The sequence below is a fragment of the Anastrepha obliqua genome, chromosome 3, assembly GCF_027943255.1.
Source record: "Anastrepha obliqua isolate idAnaObli1 chromosome 3, idAnaObli1_1.0, whole genome shotgun sequence".
NCBI classification, from domain to species: domain Eukaryota; kingdom Metazoa; phylum Arthropoda; class Insecta; order Diptera; family Tephritidae; genus Anastrepha; species Anastrepha obliqua.
This window is the reverse complement of record NC_072894.1, coordinates 93,136,473-93,161,287: the sequence shown is the minus strand read 5'-3', so window position 1 is coordinate 93,161,287 and position 24,815 is coordinate 93,136,473. Positions and strand designations below refer to the sequence as shown.

General features: G+C 35.6%; 1 protein-coding gene across 6 annotated transcripts in view; it reads right to left on the bottom strand.

Annotated features, from left to right (window-relative positions):
• Positions 1–8,871: 8,871 nt before the first annotated feature.
• The window catches only part of LOC129241705 (sialin), a 31,946-nt gene continuing 16,002 nt past the window's right edge, over positions 8,872–24,815 (bottom strand). For 5 of the 6 annotated variants that reach the window (XM_054878180.1, XM_054878177.1, XM_054878181.1 and 2 more), the window contains exons 2-7: positions 17,153–17,359; positions 13,645–13,948; positions 13,468–13,581; positions 10,597–11,023; positions 9,517–9,793; positions 8,872–9,456 (exon numbers count right to left, since the gene is read on the bottom strand). In XM_054878180.1, the coding sequence (XP_054734155.1) occupies positions 9,117–9,456; positions 9,517–9,793; positions 10,597–11,023; positions 13,468–13,581; positions 13,645–13,948; positions 17,153–17,217 (1,527 nt within the window). In that variant the 5' untranslated portion in view covers positions 17,218–17,359 and the 3' untranslated portion in view covers positions 8,872–9,116. Of the gene's footprint in view, positions 9,457–9,516; positions 9,794–10,596; positions 11,024–13,467; positions 13,582–13,644; positions 13,949–17,152; positions 17,360–23,643; positions 23,728–24,815 lie in introns of those variants that run through there. The other variant, XM_054878179.1, reaches the window with a different exon arrangement.

Sequence of the window (24,815 nt, the reverse complement as noted above, 5' to 3'; positions counted from 1 at the left end):
AAACTGTTGATGAACGAAAGGGTGTTGCTGGTGTTTATTCAGAGTTTTAATTTTTCATTTTGCCATTTTTATATTTTTATTTGCGATGACTACCAATTACTTTGGCTCTTGTGCATTAAAGCGACAATGTTTCGTAAATGCTTTTTCACAGGTTTCTTTGAAGTTTTCAGCATGCAGGCGCCGTGCCATATGCCGGTGTTACGTGGCGTATAAGAAATGTCTAATGCATAATGCAAAACAGCAGTGGTTGCCAATATTTTCTGCATTGCGGTTTCTTTTGCACAATTAATTTGTTTGTAACGCCTTCCCGTTGGTTGTATTGCTATGTTTTTTTATAAATGAAAATATTATTGTAATAAAAAAATATCTATTTTCTTTAGAGTAATTTTTAGCTTGTTTTTCTGAGAAATTTCTTAAAAAGATCTAAAATTTTGAAATAAATACCCTAATTTTTCTCTGATTTATTATAATAATAAATATATAAATAATAATAAAAATATAAATATTGTATCTGGACTGTATCTGGTGGTAAAAGTTGGTCCATATTAGAAATTCGGATAATGAGTGAATACATAGAATTAGCGGAAGGGTTTGATAAAAATGTCGTAATGCATAGCATACCGATTTGGAGGATACGGAGGATGGTGATTGTTATGTTTGGGTTGCAAGAGCAGGTTGTAGGATTTGAGTATGCCATTAGATGTCGTGTAATTTCAGATTAGGTCTTTGTTTTAGTTGTAGCAGTTTATAAAGTCCTGCCAGTGCCTTGAAGTCACCGTTGAAGAAACATGCTGTTGACGGGTTGGGCACAGGGGGAGAAGTGTGTTAGGAGAGTGGGTTTAAGAGAGCATTGAATAGGTCGTTAGTATAGTGCGGGGTACCTTGACATGCCGGATATATGATATATTGAGTATGCCAAGATTGATTCTGGATAAGTAAGAATTTAACCTACTACATTTTCCAGACACGTAATTGAGGCAAATTACGGCGATCGTCGTAGCCGAATGGGTTGGTGCGTTACTAGAATTCAGGAGTGCTCAGGCTCAAATCTTCGTTTTTTCTAATGCCAATCGCTCCTCGGCAGATAATAGCAAACCTTCGAGAGTATTTCGGTCATGGAAAAGTCTGAACTTGGTCATGGAAAAGTCTTGAACACTCGAAGTGTAAGAGTGCCGGAATATGGAAAAGGAAGCTTTATAAAACCAAGAATTTACTGATGACGAACCGCACTTAAAAAGTGCTACGTCTCGATTAGCCAAAACCTGATCCCTCATACTGCTCTGTTTGGTGACCTAGGCAAGGGTCTCAGTATCATTAAGTCTGACACAAGTAGCTTTAGCTATCTTCACTAGCTCCTTATCAGGCTTGAGAGAAGACTGTTTGGGAATTGCACCCTTCTTGACAACTGAACTATATTTCTTTTTGGTCAAGGAAGGATTTATGACCTCATTAGAGTCGATCATGTTGTTGAAGGTATTGAGCACTTCTTTTCGAGATAACTTTTTTACGGTTTTCAGTTTATTTATTTCATTTTACTTCTTCTGTACTGGACACTTCTCTCTCTCCGAGTATTTATGGTCCTTAGCTTTGCATAGAATGCATTGACTTATGTTGCAGGGTGGTATACAGACTTCTGTACTACCACAGAGCAAGCAGCGTTTACTACTTTACTACGTTTTTGTGTGTGTCCCAATCTTCCACAGTTGTAGCATTGTCTAACAGACGGAAAGTAATGTTCTACTTGAAAATTTGTACATTCAAGCTTGACATCCTTAGGTAGGCTGTTGCCCAAAAATCCCAGCTTAACTGAGAAGGTTGGGAGAAATTTGTTTGAATACTCCGGATCGCGTCTAAGGAAACGTTGTACGAAGTTTACCTTGCTAGTAGACTTTAACTCTTTCAGGATTTTTTCATTTGAAAATTAAAGGGCAACTCCTCGAATTACGCCATACGTTTTAAAGGCCGTTTTGGGAATGAAAGGCTTTAGTTTCATTTTTAGAATGTCATTATTGGTGACGAAATTGTTTGCCGATCTGGGATTGAAGAAGAACACCTTATATATAAGGTGACACCAAATGCTTCAATGATATCGATATCCTGTATTTTTAAGTGGCGGATATGCTGATATAGACTCATGCCATTTCTAATTTTAATATTTTTAAATAGGTCACACTCTGAGGTGTCTACCAAATGAAAAGGTTAGCCAATAAAATTGGATGTATAGTCAACGGAGCTATCAGTCTGAATTTTTTTGCCATTTCCTTTTTTTTAACTGTACCAGTTTCAGCATTGCAAATATTATGCATTTTTACGGAGTCTTTCGAAGATTTTACAAACTCAAACTCCATCATCTCCTCCCCCTCATTTTCATCAGACTGAACTCCACTCTTTTCAACCGAAGCATGTGGCTTGGTCGGATCAAGGATATATTTTAAAATTTCGCTCTAGTTATTCTTTTCATGAGTTGGCAGCACTTTTAATAACATCTGGGCCAACTTTCATGTGAATGTCATTATCAGTAATATATTTACGCTTGTGTTTACCAAACGACCAAGAGTGCATTTTTCGATTTTTACAATGTCTGATTTGATTGAGCAGAGAAGTGCCATCAAATTTAGTTTGCGGAATGAAATTTCGGCTGCGGAAACGTTTAGCATGTTGCAGAAGGCATTTGGTGATTCGACCATGTCGCAGAAAAATGTTTATAAGTGGTACAAAGACTTCAAAGAGGGTCGAGAACGTGTTGATGACTTGGAGCACTCCGGACGACCATCGACGTCAACAGATGACCAACACGTCAATAAAGTGAAGGAGTTAGTGCTCAAAAATCGTCGGTTGACTGTTAAAGACCTTACTGATATGATCGGAATATCAGAAGGATCTGTGAAAACCATTTTGAAAGACCATTTGGGCCTACGAAAAGTCAAATCTCGTTTGGTACCGAAAACTCCCAATTTCTTGGAAAAAAGTCGTCGCGTTGATGTGTCTAAAACAATGCTTTGAGACTATCAGGACAAGCTCAAATGCATCATTACGGGAGATGAGACTTGGCCTTATGCTTACGACCCTGAAACAACCGACCAATCAAGAGAATATCGTGCTAAAGAAGAGGCCAGACCGAAAAAAGTACGTCAAAATCGTTCAAAAATAAAGGTCATGATGACAGTTTTTTCGATTTTCGTGGTGTGGTGCACTATGAATTCCTTCCACCTGGCCAAACTGTTAATAAGGAATATTATTTGAGCTTTATGCGTCGTTTACGTGAAGCAATTCGTCTAAAAAGACCAGAATTATGGGCCAACAACTCTTGGTTTTTGCATCACGATAATGCACCGTCTCACACTGCACTCGTTCTTCGTGACCATTTCCCCAAAAATTCCACGCATATCGTTCCGCAACCACCGTATTCGCCTGATTTGGCTCCGTGTGACTTCTGGCTATTCCCAAAACTCAAGAGATCAGCCCGGGGAACGCGTTTCGAGTCGATTGAGGAGATAAAAGCTTAATCGAAGAAGGTGCTGATGGCTATACCGGAAATGGACTATTTGGCATGTTTCGGGCATTGGAAAAATCGTTGGTATAAGTGTATTTCATCGAGAGGGGATTATCTTGAAGGGGATGAAATTGATTTACAAGAATAAATAAAGATTTTTCATTTTACAACCAAATTCACCTTACTTTTTGCCCACAGTATAAAGCGATTAATTGAACCGGAAAAAAGCTCTTAGTACTAACGGCCTGTGATTTCGAAAGGAACTTTTACAAACTACGTATTTGGAAAATTCAGTGCATACAACCGTCAATATTCAAGTCCTCATTATGAGGTGTTTCCACTTCGTATTATAACTATTTGAGTATTTCATATACTACTATTTCAATACTCATACTCGTATTTGACCTATACCTATACCAGATTTCAAGTAAATATGGTGTGAACCATTCAGTATGCGAATAATTACATGTTAATGTAAAATGCATACGTATATATGTATTTAGGTACATATGTATCTATAAAGTGGCTGCTGGTGGACGTTTTTCTGCATAAACGCCGTATCGGCCATGAAGGCGCAATTAAAACTGCCCTTCTAGCCTAACCTTGCGCTAATCTTTTTACTCTGTAAATATTTATATCGTAGGCGAAGCATTGGCATTCCTTTTGGCCTTTTAGCTATTCTTTTGCCAGTACTCATTTGAACTACATACGAGTATATAATAAAGTGTCAATAAAACTATGTTATTTTTTGAAAGCATCGGTCCACTTTAGTGATGGTGCTATTATTACACACTTATTTATAAATATTATTATCTCAAAGTCCCCCATAAGCATCCCACACAAATTGGCAAAAATAAATTAATTTTGTACATTACAAGATTACAATGTCCGTCAACACATTCCCACCCTTCAACACCCTTCATATGTGTGTATGTACATACCTTTTGGGTCTATTATGTTGTTCCAACTCATTTCAGCTGATGATATGTATCTCACTGTTTCGCTCATTTTGCATCGGAATTCCAAAAATTTCCCAATTAATTTCAATAAAAATGTTTGTTGTTGCAAATGTTGGCAATGCGCCAAAAACCATCCGCATACCGAATTGTTTTGGACTTAAATTTTTATTTATACTCGTACTTGTAGTATATCGGTATGTGTATACAAATATAGATGTGCGTATTGTATTTTTGTAAACGTAGCATGTGCACGTACATATGTTTATGTGTAGTAAGAACTTTTATTAGCTGCGCTTAAATTTTCTTGAATTTGTAAATATGAACTCTTTTTTACGGCATTTTCGCGCCAACCGAGTGTATTGGCCTTTGTGATTTGTTGTTATACACGTACATATATATGTATGTATGTATGTATAATACTAGTTTTGTTTTTGTGCGATTTCATTTACCTTCTTGCTTTTGTTATTGGCTATTTCCACTCAAATCGTTAATATGGGCTGTTGATTTTTTATTCTTGCTGATGTTTAAGTGTCTAATTTGAAAATAAGTCTTAAAACCACTGCGATCCAAATGGTATTTTTCATATTTATTGACAATCGGCATGAATTAAAAGAAAATTAAAATTCGTATTATATTTAATATCTTCGGCTCTTTGTCGAATTTGTGTACTTTATAAGTCTGGACATATAAAATATGCAATGCAAACGGTAAGAGTAACAGTATTTTGGCCCAGTAGAGGGCGAAAAAAATTCCTTTAACTCAGATTTTAAACTCCTTACTTTTTTCCTCTTATGGGGTTAGGGGTAGTCAGAGGCCCGAAAAAATGACGGTTTTCTATAATTTTTTTTGCTAGTCAATTGCTATATTTTCCAAAAAATAAAAACATAGCATTAATACATAATATTTCGACTTGACTCTAGCAAAATTTCAAACAAAAAAAGTAATAATTGTAAAAGTTATCGCTGTTTGTGTGGAGCCCGTTTCCCCAGAAATCCCTAGCGGTGATCATCACAAGTCCTTAGAGAAAAGTAACAATATGGCGGACTCAGGAAGTATTTTTCAGATTTTCGAGAAAAAAATCGACAATTAATGGTTTAAAAATATCGAAATTTTTGAAAAAAAAAATCCTCTGATCAGGCCTTTTATGTTTTTAGGTTGTGTATGTTTTTCAAAAGCAGTATAAATTTTATTGAAATCTACAAAGCGGTTTTTAAGATACAGTAATCATCAGCGTAAAAAACATAGTTTGATAAAAACGCATTTTAAGTTTAGCTACTTGCCCTCGAACGCTCCGGAGCGCCCTTTGTTTATTGTTGAATAACTCAAAAAATATTTATCGGATTCACTTCAACTTTTCACACAATATTTTTTAGATATTATGCTTTAAGAAATTATTTTGAAAATTCTGACTACCCCTACTCCTTAAGTGGTCTTTAACCGACTCACAGTGGTCAAAAAGGCAATGTTTAAAGCGGAAATTTGGAAGAACTTCTCCAATTTACGTTCCCACGACAGTCGGTTCTAAGTTACCGGAACGGCCCCGATTTATATCCGGCCAAAGACTGGCACTCCTGCAGCATTCTACGTACTACATGTAGGGGGAATGTTTATGAATACAACTTTTGGTTCATAGTACTTTCGTCTTACTGAATCCGATCATGCCGTAAAATGTATAGTTAGATCTTCCAACCAACATGAAGTTTATGCTTAGTATCCATTTTTAGTAAAATTATGATTAGTAACTTAATAAAAGCCCTATAGCTTTAAAAGAAGCTGCAATGTTGGTTACGGGCTCGCCTGTTCCAGCACAACAAAAACGATCTACTCTGACACTCAAGCTGCTATAAAATATGTACAGTGCAAAAATACTTAATTTAAAGAAACAGTTGAATGTAGAGCTATTCTAAATGAGCCCACTAAATAGTGCGCCTTACACCTTAACAGTTTCTTGAACGCAGAGACATTCTTGGAAACTGCATCGCGAATTAGCTGGAACTTATGGCAGAATCAGTCAATGCTGCCCGTGGGCATCCCTTTATCCTCAATAAAAAATGAATTATAAATAGAAAGTAATAAAATGTATTCTATATATGTGCATATGTATGTGTACTCTTTTGAATAAATGCGTAAAATGAAAAATAAAATATAACCATTCCTATGAAAAATTTACCGAAATTGGCTTAAGAAAAAACCATTGCAAACTTCAAGTTATGAAAATATAAATTTATAAATTCATAACATTAAATGAAATCTTTTAAAATATAGTTATTCAATTGTTTTTTTTTTTCACAATAAAAAAGAAAGCGCTTGGAACACGCAGGGATTGATTTAACCCTCTATGGGCTGAATGGGCAACGAAAAATCTATTATTATAAAGCCTAGCATGGACTGAAATGTGCCGAGTCTAACAAAGAAAACATGTTTTTTTGTTCAAAATTAGCTTTATTCATTAGTGTAATTTCCATCAAGAACATCGCAGTCATTTCAATACAACTTTTGTAGAACGATTTACCTCAAAATAGGCCATATTTTCAGCGCGTATTTTTTTTTTTGGTTTGTGAACAGCCAGTAGTCGCCAAATCTGTCGAATATGGTGGATGTGGGAGCAGTTGGAAGTTCAATTCATGTAATTTTGCCATTGTTCAGAATCATCAACATGCTCTTGTTTTTGAGAAAACGAGGCACCCACTTGGAACAGATCTTTCTCATAGTAAAATGCGCATGCAATATAAAGGTGACACGAGCTTTTGATATCTTTACGATGTCAGCTAACTCACGGAACTTTTCGATCATTCAAAACGACTTTGAGGATTTGTTTGATGTTTTCTGGTATGACTGCCTCATTTGGACATACGCATCATCGGTGTCTCTACGACCACATTTGAAGTCCCCGAACCATCGTTTTATTGTTGTTTCTGAGGGAGCAGAGCCCCCATAATACTTTTCACACCATTGCTTCGCTTGAATGGTATTTTTCCTATCAAAAGGCAGTGTAAAATTAAAACACGAAATTCTTTTTGATCCATTGTTTTGAAAATAACAAAAATAGCGTCTCTCTTAGCACAGTAATTCAAGAAATAAGGAATAGAATGTCAATATTTCCACTTCCGTGCATAAATCCTTAAGCGTGAAACTCCATAAAACAGTTTGAATTTGGCGTAAAACATATGTAGATGTGCGTTGCATTTGGAACATTTTACTTTTGTAACTCCTTTACATCACGGCTTCTTGGAGCGCCTTCTGTTATCCAAAAAAAAAAATTGGCCTATGTGCTACTTTATGTTTTTGCGCGTTTTGTGCTGGAAGTATTGCGTTCGGTGTCCTTTATTTTTCTTCTAATTGCTTATCTACATAAGGACGTCTTCTTTTCCTACGAGTTCCTTGTGCTCCTATGCACTATCAGTTTTCAATTCTAATAAAGAATATTGACACTTGGGGCTCATAGAAAGCGTTGAACAATCTCTCCTATATAAAAGCCACGCATTCACTACCGTTAAATCTACTAGATGAAACATTATACGATGGTGCCATTTTCTTGATCGAATTTTTATTCGATACAACGCTACCAATGTAAGCATATTTCTATATTTTTGTATAATAAATAAATAAACTAAAATTTAATAAAGATTTCAGCGGGATCACTAAGCATCAGTAGTTTTCTTTGGGAGGCGGCGCTTGATTTCACTGCTTAGCAAGCACACGACTAAACAATTATCCGAAGTGTGCGCAAATCTGCCACAATAGCTCAATGTAACCTGAAACATACAAAAGAGTATCGTATGAACCCAGAGCTGTTACGAACGTTTTTTTATTTAGTAAACACTGACAAAAGTTCAAATAATCTTAATTGCATAAGTTTGTCCCTTTGGTTTCTATTTGCAGATAACTTGCAAGGTATTGATTTTGGCATTTTAAGTTGATGGTGCTGCCAACCGCCGTCAATATTGGTCTTGCTTATTTCAAAAGCATTGTATAATACATTACCTTGTGAGAAAAAACAGAAAAATAACTGAAAAAAGTGGATGTCGCTTGTGACTTGAAAGTTACGTAGGGCCCATAGAGGGGTAATCTATTCATATAAAGTTCACTTGACAAAACGCTGCTGCAAATCCACCTAAGGCTCCGTTAGATGAATACTCAAAAACTGCGCCCGTAAATAAGCAATAACGCTCAACACTCCAAAAATCGTCGAAAAAAATGTGAAAGAGATAACAAAACAAAAACACCAAAAGAAATTCGAAATGCTCTCTGCTTGGGTAGCCGGGATGTGTGCTCAGTAATGAGACTTTTCACAGCAAAGAGAGTACAGAGCCATAGACAGATGTTTATGTGCATGTGTAAAAAACACAAATAAATAAAGTACGTCAGAAACAGTTTTTGGTTGCATACTTTTTGGCTTTTAAATAAATTATACAAAACTTTTTGTTAAAAATAGTTTTTAAATCCGTTCATATTTTAATTGTTCATTTAAATACTGTACTTAACTAAATATAAATAAAACTACAACAACACGGCAAAATACGGGAAGGGATTTTGAATATCCGTCACTATGCTGCTAACGCTTTGTATCACAACTTTATTCTTATTTATACCTATGCATGGATTTTTAGTGTATATCTGTGTGTATATAAACCCTGTGAAATTCCGAACGGAGGCTAATTATGCTACTGGTCTTTCAGATCGACTGCAGCATTCACATAGCCTTCCCTTCCAGTGGCATTTGTCATTAGAGCACCTTGTTTTTGCTCCGCCTCTATAGCTTTTTGTTCCGGTAATTTGGCCCATTCTTGCAGCTCACCCGACGCCCAGAACCAATAGATGAGACAGCCAATAAGGTAAACACCAGCAGAAATGAAGAACACCACTTTCCACTCTTCCGCGGTTTGGTTTGTCACCAGGTATCCAGTTAGCAAGGGACTGACAATACCGGGAATAGTGGCAAATGTATTGCCGATGCCCATCAAAACGCTGGCATGTTGGGGTGCAATGTCAAGGTGGTTCACACTAAAGGAAAAAAATATTAATTTGCAAGAGAGAATTTTGGTTGACACTCAAGGTACTCACGCAAAGCCGGACCACGCGAAGGCGCCTAAGCCTACAGCAGTAGTAATACAAACTACCGACCATGTTGGGTCCAGGAGGTAGGCGGTCAGAATCATAAAAGTGGTCTGCGCGAGGAAAGCGCCACAATTGAAGTACCGGCGAACTTGTGATGTGGTCAGTATTTTTTTTATCTGCAACCAGTCGGCTAAGTAACCGGAGACACCCAGGAGGATACCCATGGCAAGATATGGAACAGCAGAGATGAAACCAGTTTTATCCAAGTTAAAGTTCAGGGTATCTGGAATTGAAAAATGGAATTACTTAAAGCAATTAAGAAGTGTCTAAAACGAGCAAGTTACGAGGGAACGGAAAATTGAGTATTCCTCTATTTGGGAGTTATTTGTACTCATATGCACTAGTATATAGTTTGAAGTATAAGGTGGCGCACAATCAATCATCCAATTTTGTTTTTGAATAACATCTTTACTAAATAAAAAAAATTATTTCCGGCGATGTAAATCGTTTTTTGGCCTTGACGCGCTCTATGGCTTGTGTGTTTGTATCCTGCAGCTGTTTAGTTCACAAGTGTCAAATATGTTTGACGTATGGCGCTATTTGCAAAAATTATAAATCTTACAATGGGGTGTCGTTGTTTCTGAAATAATTCAATATACTCAAAAAAGGTGACGATACGCTTATTTATCGCGAATTTTAAATTTGATTTGATATCCTCGCCTATACAAAATTATTGCAAACTACCTTCATTATATACAGATCGTATCGTATTTTTTGTGTAAGTTGAGAAATTACCGTTATATAGAATTGGCATGAAACTGAGCTACCTATCTTCAAAGTTAACCTCATTTAGAGCAAGAACTACTTTTTTAATTTATCTAAAATTCTAATAGAGTTATCGTGTGAAAATGTATGTAGACAGGTACGTCTGAACCGATACATCTCTCCACTCCACCAATTTTCACACTCCATTATGGTGTTATAAACAACCGTAATGGCCAAAGTTATTGCATAATACTATAGTACACTAGGGTTCAGGGACATAATTACAAGTTTGTAGTCATAATCAATGTGAGATTTCCGTACCCTTTAAAAACGTTGGCAGTTGAGTAAGCAGCGTATAGAAGCCCCAATTTTCGGAGAAGTGCGATGCTACGATTGCATAGAATGGCTTGGAGGTAAATATCGCTCTCCATGGATGTTTGATTGTCATACTGCCAGTATATCCAATCTTCTTCTGTATATATTCACGTTCGTCGTCCGAGCAATAACGATCACGATCTGGCCCTGAACGCACCATCAACATCCACACAATAAACCATATTAAACCAATAGTTCCAAAAACGTAGAAGACACTCTCCCAACCATAAGCCGAAGCCAATAGACCCGATGAAGGCATCGCTACAACAGTGCCAGCGTAGTTGCCAGCAAAAGCAATGGAAGCCATGCGCGAGCGCTCAAGTGGAGGAGCCCAGCGTGCCCAGACAGCGTGTATGCACGGGAATGTGACGCCCTGCAAATAGACAAAAACAGAGTCGTACATATGTATATTAAATCGTTTCACAAAAAATTGGTTACACATTTTCAATCTTTCTTTAAAGTTCCTCAATTTCCTTATATGTAGAAATTTTGAAGCCGACTATTCTAAAACAAAATACTAACACTGAAAATCAAAAACAAATTACACGCGTACAGGATATTTGACGACTCTGCTGTACGATAAGCGTCGTGCTGCATGCTTGCTGTGACGAGTACGAGTAGCTGACGACCCGTATGCGGTGCTCCATTTGAACACAAGTGTGCGACAACGAAGCGTACGCCTCGCGCACATTTTGTCGCATACGCTACGATGATGATACGACCCGTGTGCGGAGGCCCTAATACAACAAAAATTTCAAGAAATATTTTTTTTCGTGTTAATAAAATGCGCTTTTTTCAGTGTTAAAGAAACTATTAACACACAATTTGGGATGCTGGTTAGAGAATTGGAGGCTCAGCCAAACCTGGTAAGAGGCGCTCCTGTATTCGGGGCTGAAAAACTCTCACCTGAGGAGTTGAAAAGCTCTCACCCCTTGAATGCGTTTGGATCTCCGCAAAGGCGTGGTGTTCAATGGAAAAAGGTGAGTGTGAGCCCGATACGAGCTCGTTAATGCCTGTTACTTTCGATTACGAGTTCGAAATACAAATACATATGAAATTCCTTGTACGATTTTATCCATAGATTTGGACTGGCCTTCGAGTCGGATAGATAGCTGACAACCAAAGAAATTTTAACACTACCGGCGGCTCAGCATTACCAGAAGTAGAGAAGTTCAAAGGCCGTTCCCTCCATGGTATATATTTTCATAACGTCATTTTCACTAGTTAAGGGGTTACATATGTACGTCCACAATTTTCAAAAAATTTATTACAGAGTTTTATTCTTTATAGTTTTAGGCGTATTTCTGTGGAAGTCGATTGTAAAAATTCCCCATAGATACAAAGTTGTGGTAGAAAATGTAACTGCCCGACGAGAGTTTCATGCGCACAGGTAGCCGTCGAGCGAAATGCACTTGAAAGTTTAAACTAGTTTTTCCTCAAAACTACTTTTTCCGGCACAGTCTGCATGATAACTCATACAGTTTTTAACATTTTTTGATACGGTTTTTTTTAATTCGAAAGTGTTTTCTCTATAGTTGTCGAACCGGATTTTTGATATTTTTATTAAAACATTTTATAAACATAATTAAAGTGTGACGTATGACGTAAAACGCATTTTTTTTAAATGCCGTAAATTGCAAAATTTTTCAAAATTCTAAAATCTCGCTCGACAGACTGTAACTACAACCTTATTTTACAAGAATTTTTTTAACTTGTACAGATCCATTAATATCTCAAGGAGAAATGATGGATACCGTGGAGCAACTTTTTTTTATTGTACTTTGGGTCACGTAATTTTGTACATATATACTAATTTTTGTAAAGAAAAATAGAAACAAATTTTTTTTATAAAGTTTAAGTACTAATGAACAATGTAAAAAATTTGTGTGTATTTAACGCCTTAAGTCAATTCTTTACTGCACTATCTTTCCATAGGAAATTTTCGAATTGTAGATAAGTTCACTACGTACGGTCTGATATACAAACATAGATTTGGGTGAAGACTGTCTTAAGGTTATTGAAATAAACATATTACTATCCAAAGAATGTGCAAAGCTTGTATGAAGTTTTCAGAAATGGAAAAATATTTGCGAATAAATATTTGTTCAACTCTTATTTATCACAATTGGGACTATATTCAGTCACATATCAACTCCTGTTACCCTCTCGAGGCAAGTTAGATATTTGTATTTAAGACAGTAAATTATGGTTAGCCGTCTTGCTTAAGAGCTTATATTGGGAATAAGGTGCTATCAATGCGTTGTCCGAGTTTTAGTCTCTACTCTTAGCCTCCATCCATAGGAGGTATATCACTGAGCGCTACGTAATCATTTCAGTTCAAAATTAGTACACAGTAATTTTGTCTTGGTCGCAAGGTTTAGGCAGATTCCCTTTCAAGCGAAGCTACCGATGGCTTTCATTGTACTCAACTTGGCTTTTGGAATGCATCTTCGACACATCTCTAACAGCTCTTTGCGGCACATGATATGGTGCGCAGTCCCCACGGCCACCGGTTCTACGTAATCGGAATCACCCGGATTTATATCCGGCCAAGAATCTCACTGCAGCAGAATTCCTAAAATATGTATGGGAAATGTTTATGTTGCCACAGCAACAATAACTACAAATAGCAACGAATTTATGGAAACTTGTATTTGCAGACGATACTAATTGCTAATTACTTAATTTTATGAAATTGGATACAATAATATCTAAAATTAACCACAAAAAGTTATTTTATCATGTTGCTTCAATTTTTTAAATTATAGTGATTTACAGTGATTAATTACTAACATTCCTGCAAAACCACAAATTTACCTCAAAAACACCTTCGATGATGCGCACGGCGAGAAACATTTCAAGACTGTGTTTAGCCGCCAATGGCGTGAGTAGTGTTAGTAATGCAGTTGTGCCGATTCCCAAACCGAAGACCTAAAAAAGAGACAAATGCGATTACATTTATGTTCCACTCAATAACTTAGCGTCTTCACTCACAATGTTACCACCAATTTTTGCGCCAATGAAACCACCAATAAATTGTGTCGTTATGTAACCATAGAAGAATGAGCTCAATATGAGACCTTTTTGCTTGGAGTCCCATGGAAAATCTTGTTCATATGAGACATTACCAGCATCATCGATGACTGTGCGATTTTCCGTCATAGCCACAATGGCCACACTAAGATTTACGCGCAGCGAGTAAACATTAAAGAATCCCAAGAAGGCCAACAATACAACAACATAACGACGTTTCTTCCAAAATTTCCAAGAGAGTGGCTCAGCTTCAACTATTTCAGTGCTGTTGAAAGAAAACAAAATTTTAGCGTTTTATACGTAGGTGAATTTTTGTTGTTTTATTTCACTTTATAATGCGACACCTCTAAATTGATAACCTTTTATGAGTTCTCTGGATTGAGAACTTTTCTAAAATTTTTTTTTTCGATTTAAGGTGTTCTGTTAAATACACACAGATATGTACAAAGCATCAGAACAGCTGAGTCAAAGAACAAATGTGTAAATATCCAATAAATATGTGCCAGCCGCTTTTGTTACGTGATGGTGAAGTCAATTGAGCGCATACCAAGCAACCCAGTTTAATCAGCAGGAACGGCACTCAAGGCCGACTGCCTACCGCACGCTACACTTACATTTTGTTTTTTCTTTTTTTGCTTGCAGACTTCACTGTTTATTTGCTGTCGTCAATAGTTAAAATAGTAAATGTGTTTAACTTTCGCTTTCGTCAAGACAATGGGTATCTCTCACTCAAGCTCAAGCCTAGTTTTCGAGTATTAACTGGTTTTCTTCGATTTTTCCACTTGCATTTTCTAAACATTAGTATATGTGTACCTGAAAATACAGGGTGCATGCAATGGTTTCTTTAAAAAAAATATATAAGCAAACACATTTTTTTTTTGGTACTTTATTAGTTTATTTAAAAGAATAAACATTCCCCAATCGGCTGGCTTCGAAGTAGCATATCCCGGTTTAAACACCTTGGTAACGATTTTTGAAAATCTAAAGGCGCCAAATTGCAGCTGCGAGGTGGATAATTGACTTTGCCAAGGCAGCGGATTACATGATTACCTAACTAGGCGCGCATAATATCGATTGTGGCATGGGCTATGTCGTATGTCGCGCCATCATGCAGAAACTAAAGGTCGTTCAAAACCACGTCTTCAATTTCCGGCCACAAATAATCGAATCGAATCGGCGTTTCCATCAGCTTTATCAAAGAAAAATGGGTCAAAGCTGAAACCACTCCAAAATTCACACTTTAGTGTGATGTGCCACTCTCTGAAGATGTATTGATGTATTGATCTAGACGATCAAGTGCGAATTTTTCCTTGTTCATATACCCACCGAAATAAAAGTATGCTAAGTCAAATATGATGGCGCTAGTTGGATTCTGTAAGAATCACCACTTTAACCAACTAACTAACCAACCAGATATGATAATTTTGACTTCCTATCAATAAACGCCTGTATAGGGTATACATTGATTAGGAATTAAGTTTGCAATATTTCCTTTACGTTGTTTAAGCGTAAAGCGATTTATTTCGTTCGGCAGAGACATTATATTGACTTTCAAATCTTTCATCGGGAAAGAGCTGTCACTGTCAAAATAACATACTATATGATTAAAAAAAAAGCACACCGTATGGACCACCCTGTACATATGTATGTACTATCTAACTACTTTTACACAAGCTCCCATTAAATTGTTTTGTTTCGTACAAACATCACATAGCTCTTTGCTTACATATGTAGATACATTTTCAAAGCACAGTGTATTAATACCGTTATTTGAGTTCTATCGGTGATGTAACAGAAAATGTGAATTTCCGCAGCTGCCATGTAATCATTTATCTACAACAAAAATCGTGACTTAAAATAAAGCTAAGAAATAGTGCTACAATCATACCCAGATATTTATTTTAAAGTTCGATTGAACAAACAAAACTGTTTGGCAAGTCACAAATAGGAATGCTGATTTAAGTTACATAAAACGTAATTATTGTGAATCAGATTTACTACTTCGAGACCAGGGATGTGGTATACCAACGAGGGGTGATCAAAAATGGCTAAGAATGGTGGGTTTGGAAAGGGCAGGGGGAATTTTACTTTAATTACTTAGCGGCCGCCGTAGCCGAAAGGGTTGGTGCGTGATTACCATTCGGAATTCACAAAGAGAACGTTGGCTAAGAAAAACATTTTTCTAATAGCGGTCGCCCCTCGGCAGGCAATGGCAAGCCCCCGAGTGTATTTCTGCCATGAAAAAGCGGACATGAAACAACAAATCATAGAAAATGGTTTTTCCACTAGCGGTCGCACCTCCACAGGCAACATAAAATCTTCGAGTGTACACTACCATAAAAAAATCAACAGAAGCAGAAGCTGGGCCAAACATGTAACAAAGAATATGTCCACCATGTGCATACGTATACTTGTCGTCTTATTATAACTAATCTTTGAGAGACCGCTGAATAACCGAGTCCGTCGGGAAGAAAATAACACCAATCGAGAAAATTGAGTTTCGAACTTTGATTTAGTTATTCATCTAGCAAAGAAACACACCCCAAGGGTTTATGGGGTCTCTTTTTTAGAAAATAAAATTACTAATAAGTGGCGTCTATTCAAGCAAAGTGGAGAGTCAATTGGAGACGATCAGCGCATGGCTGATTGCGTCATCATCCTCTAAAGTTGTTGAAAAAGTCGCAAACCTTGAAAGATGTACATTTGAAAGTGAATTTGTTGGCATTTGAGCATTCTTTAAGATAGATAGCCTTTGGCACCAAAGGTACCACTTTTCTTCACAAGTGTGGCTGCGTAAACACCTTTACTGTAGTAGTACGTGGACTTATTTGGCTACTTTAGATTCAAAGAATGAAAGGGATTCGAGGGAAAACATTTATCAATGCCGGAGAAGTAATGTTGGCTCTTTCTTCAAACTTCAAAGGCCCCGGAAACACATTTCCATTGTTTTAATAGCATAAATACACTTTATAAAATATCTTACAAGCTTACTGGGCTCAAACAAGAATAAAGCGAAAAGGAGAAATACCCATAATTGAAGACCACAGGGGGCAATGGCTTAAGACACAAAAGTAGAATATTAAATAATAAAGTCAGTTATAAGGAAAAAACAATAGAAGGGAAAAGGAATGGAATTATCAATGTTTCTTACAAAATTCCATAATTAATACACTGTGCAAAGCAAATGTTGGTCAACATTGTGTCTGTTTTTTTTTTTGTGGTTCATTGGAAGGTGTGTTGAGATAAGTTGGTTTTCTCGTCAAACAACTTTTAAAATTAAAAATTAATGGTTAGGTTGCGGAATTCAAATGAGCAGATATTAAGTAATAATAAAATTATTATGAAAGTGGAAAATGTGGTTGAAGATCGGCTGATGTGTGGAGTCACAGAATACATGCATACATTCATAAATACATATAAGCTTAATGTAATATATACTTTATAAAAGAGATTTATGAGTTATACTTACGGGTCATGGTGCGCTATCTCCATCTTGTGTCCATTGAATTTTTCACTTTTTAAACCGCCCTCCATTGTAGTTCAATGGCCTGGATTAGTTCAACTGAATTTGTGGTTTATCTTTATTGGCGCTTTAGAACTGAAGATATTCAGCAATTGGCAAACGTTGATGCGCGAGTTTTAAGTTTTACTTAGTTATTCATTTAAAATGCATTTCCTGCAAAATGGCAAAAATAAACAAAACATTATAAAATGTAATTGATGGATGGATGGCGAAACAAAACATGAACTATGCGATTTGCCTAATTTTCTGCTAGTGACTTACCAAAGTTATTTATTGCTAACAAATAACAAGCTCGTTTTATGATTAAAAGGCTAATATGCTAAAAACTCACATCTTTAATTTTAGCTACTATAAAGGCGGATTACATCTCACCATGTATTAAATGGAAAAACAAAAACAACAACGATAATCACTAAAAAAGCAGCAGGTAAGAAACAACTGCATATCTTTCAATCGAAACATGTGATATAATTTTTTAGAAGATAAAGTGCGGTTTTGCTTATTTACAAATCATATACTGGCGGCCGCCGTAGCCGAATGGGTTGGTGCGTGATTACCATTCGGCATTCACAAAGAGAACGTTGGTTTGAATCTCGGTGAAACCAAAATTAATAAAAACCAGAAACATATTTAGCGGTCGCCCCTCGGCAGGCAATGGCAAACCTGCCATGAAAAAGCTCCTCATAAAAATATCTGCCGTTCGGAGTTAGCTTGAAACTGTAGGTCCCTCCATTTGCGGAACAACATCAAGACGCACACCACAAATACGAGGAGGAGCTCGGAGCACCCAAAAAGGGTGTACGCGCCAATTATATACGAGTATATACATATATTGACAACTAGAGCTAAAAACATTAGTTGATTGGTTTAAGGGGCTAGGGGTAGTCAGAATTTTCAAAAAAATTGATTTTTTTGCAGTATCTTAAAGTATAATATCTTAAAAATATTGAGTGAAAATTTGAAGTGAATCCGACAAATAGTTTTCGAGTTAGTCAACAATTAACAAAGGGCGCTCGGGCGCTCCGCTGCCGATAGCAAAACTTTAAATGCGTTTTTCTCAAAACTATGTTTTTTGAACTGGTGATCACTGTAACTTAAAAACCGCTTAGAAGCATAAAATGTATACTGCTTTTGAAAAACATAATAAATTCATGCCTGATCGAAGTTTTTTTTTTTTAATTTCGATTTTTTTTTAACAAGTAATTGTCGGGTTTTTCTTGAAAATCTGAAAAATATTTCCTGAGGCAACCATATTGTTAATTTTGAAAAAAAAGCTCCGATCAGGCACAATATTGTCTATTAATAAAACTAATTTCTCTTGTCCGATTGATTTTAGATGAATCTGCAAGGACTTGATATGATCATCGCAAGGGACTTCTGGAGAAACGGGATTCACACAAACAGCGATAGCTTTTACAATTATAATTCTTTTTTTAAATTTTGCTAAAGTCAAGTTGAAACATGGTGTATTAATGCTATGTTTTTATTTTTATAAAATAAAGCAATTGACCAGCAAAAAAAATTATTGAAAATCATCATTTTTCGGGCCTCTGACTACCCCTAACCCCTTAAGAAGAGAAGAATCGACAAAAATATTGATAAGTTGGTCCAAGTTATCTATAACAATATAAAAATAGTAATAGACACCAAGGCTAAGGAGATTAAAAACCGATGTGAACCACTTTATCATGGGACGATAGCGTTCGCCATTCACTGATATATTGGTGCCAGCCTCATCTTTTTAATGGATGTAATGGCTGTTCTTAAATAGCTTTGGGTCAATTTTTAAACACACTTTAGAAGTTTGGAGTTCCCAGTATCAAATGTATAAGTCAAGGGAGTGCTTCTATTTTTCACGTAATTGTCAATATGCCAATTATAACGGCATTGTCACCGGCGAACATAAAGTAGGTATTTATTGATTTTTTTTTTTCATACGCTTCTTTTCATATGATTTCAAGATAATTATTTTAGCATTCATTCATAAAAAATCAAAATGTATATTGAGTAACGCTTGTCTAGCAAACAACGAACAAATAGTTCAACAAATCAGCTGTGCACATTCTGTGTTAAAAGTGTTGGTAATAAACGCTAGATATTCGGCAGAAATCCATCTATGAGCACATTTGTTTCATATTCAGAATTACTCTAAGATATCTGAATATAAATGAATCTGCAAAGTAAAAATGAATGCAATGGACAATTTTTATTTGCAAGAAAATAAAATATATAAAATAGTTATTTAAATAATTTCCTTATTTCTTAAGCTCGCATTACGCTCTCTACCTATAATGCTCGGCAAAAGCTAATTTAACTAGAGTCTCTAGAAAAGAGAATAACAGACCTTTATATATTATATATAATATATAGCTCCTCCTCTTATTTGTGGTGTGCGCCTTGATGTTGTTCCACAAATGGAGGGACCTACAGTTTCAAGCCGACTTTGAACGGCAGATATTTTTTTGAGGAGCTTTTTCATGGCAGAAATACACCCATTGCCTGCCGAGGGGCGACCGCTATTAGAAAAATGTTTTTCTTAATTTTGCTGTTTTCACCGAGATTCGAACCGACGTTCTCTCTGTGAATTCCGAATGGTAGTCGCGCACCAACCCATTCGGCTACGGCGGCCGCCTTTCACTTTCATTTATTTTCAGTGTTGTCAGTGGCATTGTTCACTGTCCAGTTCTATAGGAGGGGATAAACTTTAATGTTCCACAAAGAAATCTTCGCAATGTTTTCCCTTTTTATGGGTAAAACTTTAAGACTAAATTTGCGAGTTACGCATCCATTGCTCGCGCACTTAGAGACTATAATTAATTATACAATTCTAGTCTTGTTTTACTCTATCTAAATATAACTTTGTAAAAAGTTTAAGTTCAGTTGCTTACTATTGTATTTAAACACCACAATAAAGAAAAAAAATTGTAATAGCGGTCGCCCCTCGGCAGGCAATGGCAAATCTCCTCATAAAAAATATCTGCCGTTCGGAATCGGCTTGAAACTGTAGGTCCCTCCATTTGTGGAACAACATTGAGACGCACACCAAAAATGGGAGAAGGAGCTGGGCCAAACACCCAAAAAGGGTGTAATATATATATATTAATATATATATATATAAAAGAACTAAAGTTTTTGATGTCGCGTTTTTATATATACATAAACACTTAACAGCAGTTTTGTTTTGAAAGTTAAAGGCAAATAATTTCTATTTTTAGATGACATTTTTTATTTAATGTTTTGGGTTTTTTTTAGTTGCATGAGAACTATCGATATTGATAACTATAGCTTGACATTTCAGTTCAGTAAGGTTTGGAAAGGCATTATGAATCGATAAACGCTAGAACAACGCTTTCAAATTGGGGAAATTTACTTAAAAAAACATACATCTATTCGCGAAGTTCGTAGAGTACCGTGGCAGAATCATCGGTACTTATTTCTTTCGAAATAAGAAAGAAGCTACCGTCACGATGAATGGCGAGCGCTATCGAGCCATACTGAATGAATTTTTGTCTCCAAAAATTAATCAACTGAACATCGACGACATTTGATTCCAACAAGACGAGGCAACTCGCTATTCAACGCGCTTAACAATGGATTTATTGTAATACTCAAACCATTGTCCACGCCATACTGTCAAATTTATTGAAAAAGTTGTCAAAAATTGGCCTGATCGAATGGACCATCTAACTCGTAGCCGGGGCAAACATATGACGGATATCATATTCAGAAAATAAGTGTTACGAAATTATCTACCAGATTATAATATAAAAAAATTCCATTCCAACAATAATCATTTCAAATTCTCAAGCTGTTAAAAACACCCGATGCATACTTTTCCTTATAAGGCAACTGCAATACGTTTTAAAATACCCATGTTTACTTCCTAATATTTAATTAATCTGTACTGTTTTTTATTTATACCTAAGACTTAGAAGACAATTTTAATTAAAGTTTTTTACATTCTCTTGAACACATTTTGTTTGACACCCATACCCTAATCTCCAACTATATTTTGCATTTAATTTAAATATTTTATTAAAATAAGTTGGCAACGTTTTTAAAAATATAAGAGAATTAGCTTTGGTATATGTATATTTTTTTACAATTAATATATTACTGCAATCAATTACTTAAATTCAAAAAATAAGTGGCAACACCACCCAATCTTTTTTTAATTACCGTTGCTTGATCATTCTTCATTTGGTATCCATATCTTAATAGGGAACTGAAAAATGTAATAAATTGATATTTTTGCAAAAAAAAAATTAGCTGGCAACGCTACCAAAATTTTTTTGTTTTTGTTTTTTGAATATATTTTTCTAAAAAATATTTGCCGAATATCCATGCTGCACCTAAGTATTAAGTGTTTTTTGATACAAATAGGTGGCAATACCTAGCTAAAATAAGTGTTGCACGCGAACCATCAACGGCTAATAGCCATTCCAACGGCAAGTTAACATTGGATTAGTAGTTATAGACCGATGCTCTTTCGAAGAAATTGTCTACGTTTTTTATTCTTTACATCCATACGCATAAGTACATACGTATATAAGATTAAAAGGGAAAATCTTTCAAAACATTGGAAATAATAACGATTTTCAATGACATTCACTATGTAATGCTTTAAAATGGAGACGCTTTATATTGAAAGTAGTCTTGAGTTTTGAGTTTTTAATACTTCATAGATGTTAATGGTTAGATGATAAATGTGCCTAAAAGTGCACTGGCTAGACCAAGTCATCATTGACCTGAAAAGGATGCTTGTAAATAACTGGAGGGAAACAGCCAAAAATCGTAACGCCTGGAAGAAAATTGTGAATGAAGCTAAAGCTGGCTCCGAGCTGTAACGCTGCCTGATGATGATGAGTTATACTTTTACAATAAACAAATTATAATATATATATATATATAATTGGCGCGTCCACTTCTGTTATGTGTTTGGCCGAGCTCCTCCTCCTATTTGTGGTGTGCGTTTTGATGTTGCTCCACAAATGGAGGGACCTACAGTTTCAAGCCGACTCCGAACGGCAGATATTTTTATGAGGAGCTTTTTCATGGCAGAAATACACTGGGAGGTTTGCCATTGCCTGCCGAAGGGCGACCGCTATTAGAAAAATGTTTTTATTAATTTTGCTTTCACCGAGATTCGAACCAACGACCTCTCTGTGAATTCCGAATGGTAATCACGCACCAACCCATTCGGCTACGGCGGCCGCCATAAATTATAATACACACATAAAAAAGTACATATGTGTGAATCGGAGTATTCTTTGCTGAAATTCTTTTTTTCGCCAGACAGTAAAATTCAAAATAGAAACATTTCTTATGAGAGACTGAAGGATGTTTATAATGTGATCAGATAATTTTCTCTAAATGAAAATATGTTACATTGCTGAGTGTACAGCAAAGTTTATTCCTAATTACTTCGCATTTGGAAACAAAAAGAAAACAATTGTAATTACATTTTTTGAAAACAAACATGCATAAATGACTAATTGCAGTTTCAAATGTAACTATACTCCCATTCAAACCATATACCCATAATGTAATAATGTACAAATGATTTCATCTAAAACTGATCCCCGAACATTTTTTATTTCGACGTGTTATGGAAAATTTCTGAGTTGTGAGTTCTCAAACTCTACACGTCCAAAATATAAATATGCACCTCTGATGTACTTTTAGTAAGAAAATAAACAAATACTTTATAAAAAAATAATTAACCACAAAAAAGTTAAAACTTTTTCTCAGCGTTTAAATTAGCACTACAATAAATTAATTTGACTCCCTAAATAAAAAATAAAAAACTATTAAATTTATAAAAAATATATACCAGGTAGATACCTACGAAATGAGATTTTCAGCTATTAGTCGTATTATATGTCGCTAGGAGTATTTTTAAACCTTCCCAAATGATAAATATGTTTTTTTTTTTTAATTTGGAACTACCATAATTTTTGTTGACAAAATTTGTTCAGTCTCTGCAATCATTACTATATTAGTTTGCAAAAGGGGCGTTAAAAATTGTTCCATAAAAAAAATGTAAGTATAGTTCTCGCTCTCTGTTCACAGTTTATATTATTTGGACCCGGTCGAATCAGGCTTACGACAATTGCGTACCCTCATAAACAATTAAAAATTATAATAAATAATTTAAGAATCGATATTAAATGGCAATTTGTATACAATATTTTTTATGAGGATGGTGATATTTGTACATCAATTTGTAAACGTCTTGAAATACTGTTGAAAATGAGTTGCATATACCATATGTATATACATACATATATATAATTGGCACTTACATCCTTTTTAGAGTGTTTGGAAAAAAGTTGCAAAAACGTGCAAAAAACAAAATTAAGTGTAAGTTTTACTTGGAATCGCCCATGTATTGCTGTTGCTTACTGAACGTTTGCTTCAATGCAATAAATACTTACCGCGTGACTTATCTTTGCACAGCTGTTTTCAGGTAACAAACTAATCATTAGTGCATTTTTATTGGAAAATATTTGTTTTTTATTCATTAATTGGAAAAATTCTCATTATTTTGCGAAACAGATTTTAATCAAAACAATATCAAAAGTAGCGGATATGCTTGACAAATATAATATTTACGAGCACGAGATATTATGACTGTTAAATGTGCGTTGTTGGTAACAAACTGAAAAAAGAAATACAAAGTTTTTATAAATGGATCTTAGTGTAAGAACGTGTAAGTGTATATGCATCCATAAAGCCTTCATCTTTTATTTTCAAAATTTTCGTATTAAGTTTAGATAAACGAAGTGTGCACTTAATAAAGGGTGGGCCATGTAAAATTTGCTTTTTGAATCGGCTATAAAAATAAAAAACTAATTAATATTTTTTCAAACTTTTTTTTTATTTTGAAGATTGAATATTGTCATTTATTAATAAAAAATAATATCGTTCAAATGACTGCCACGATTGGCTTTACAGTAGGCCATTCGATCAACCCAATTTTTAAGCACATTTTCGATTGTTTGGGCTACAATCACGAATGGCAACTTCGATTTCGTGTTTTAAAGCATCAAAGTGTCTGGATGGTTCGCATAGCATTTGTCCTTAACGGCTCCTCACAAAAAATAGTCCAACGGGCTTAAATTACAGCTCCGAGGCGGCCAATTGATATGGGAATTTCCGCTGATTATTCGGTTTTCAAAAACGGTAGCCAAAAGTTCGAGTGTAACTTTGACAGTGTGACAAGTTGCACCGTCCTGTTGAAACCAAATATCGTCCATGTCATCCTCTTCAATTTTTGGAAACAAAAACTCGTTGAGCATGTCACGGTAACGCTCGCCATTTACTGTAACCGCGGCTCCTCGCTCATTTTCGAAAAAAAAATGGCCCGATGATGCCGCCAGACCAAAAACAGCACCACACAGTGACTCGTTGTGGATGCATTTGCTTCTTTACCGTAACATGTGGATTTTCTGAGCCACAAATCGGACAATTTTGCTTATTGACGTAGCCACCGATGTGAAAATGAGCTTCATCAGAAAAGATGATTTTTCGGTAAAATTGCTCATCTTCGGTCAAACGATTTTCTGCCCATGGAGTGAACCGAAAACGCATTGGATGGTCATTAGGC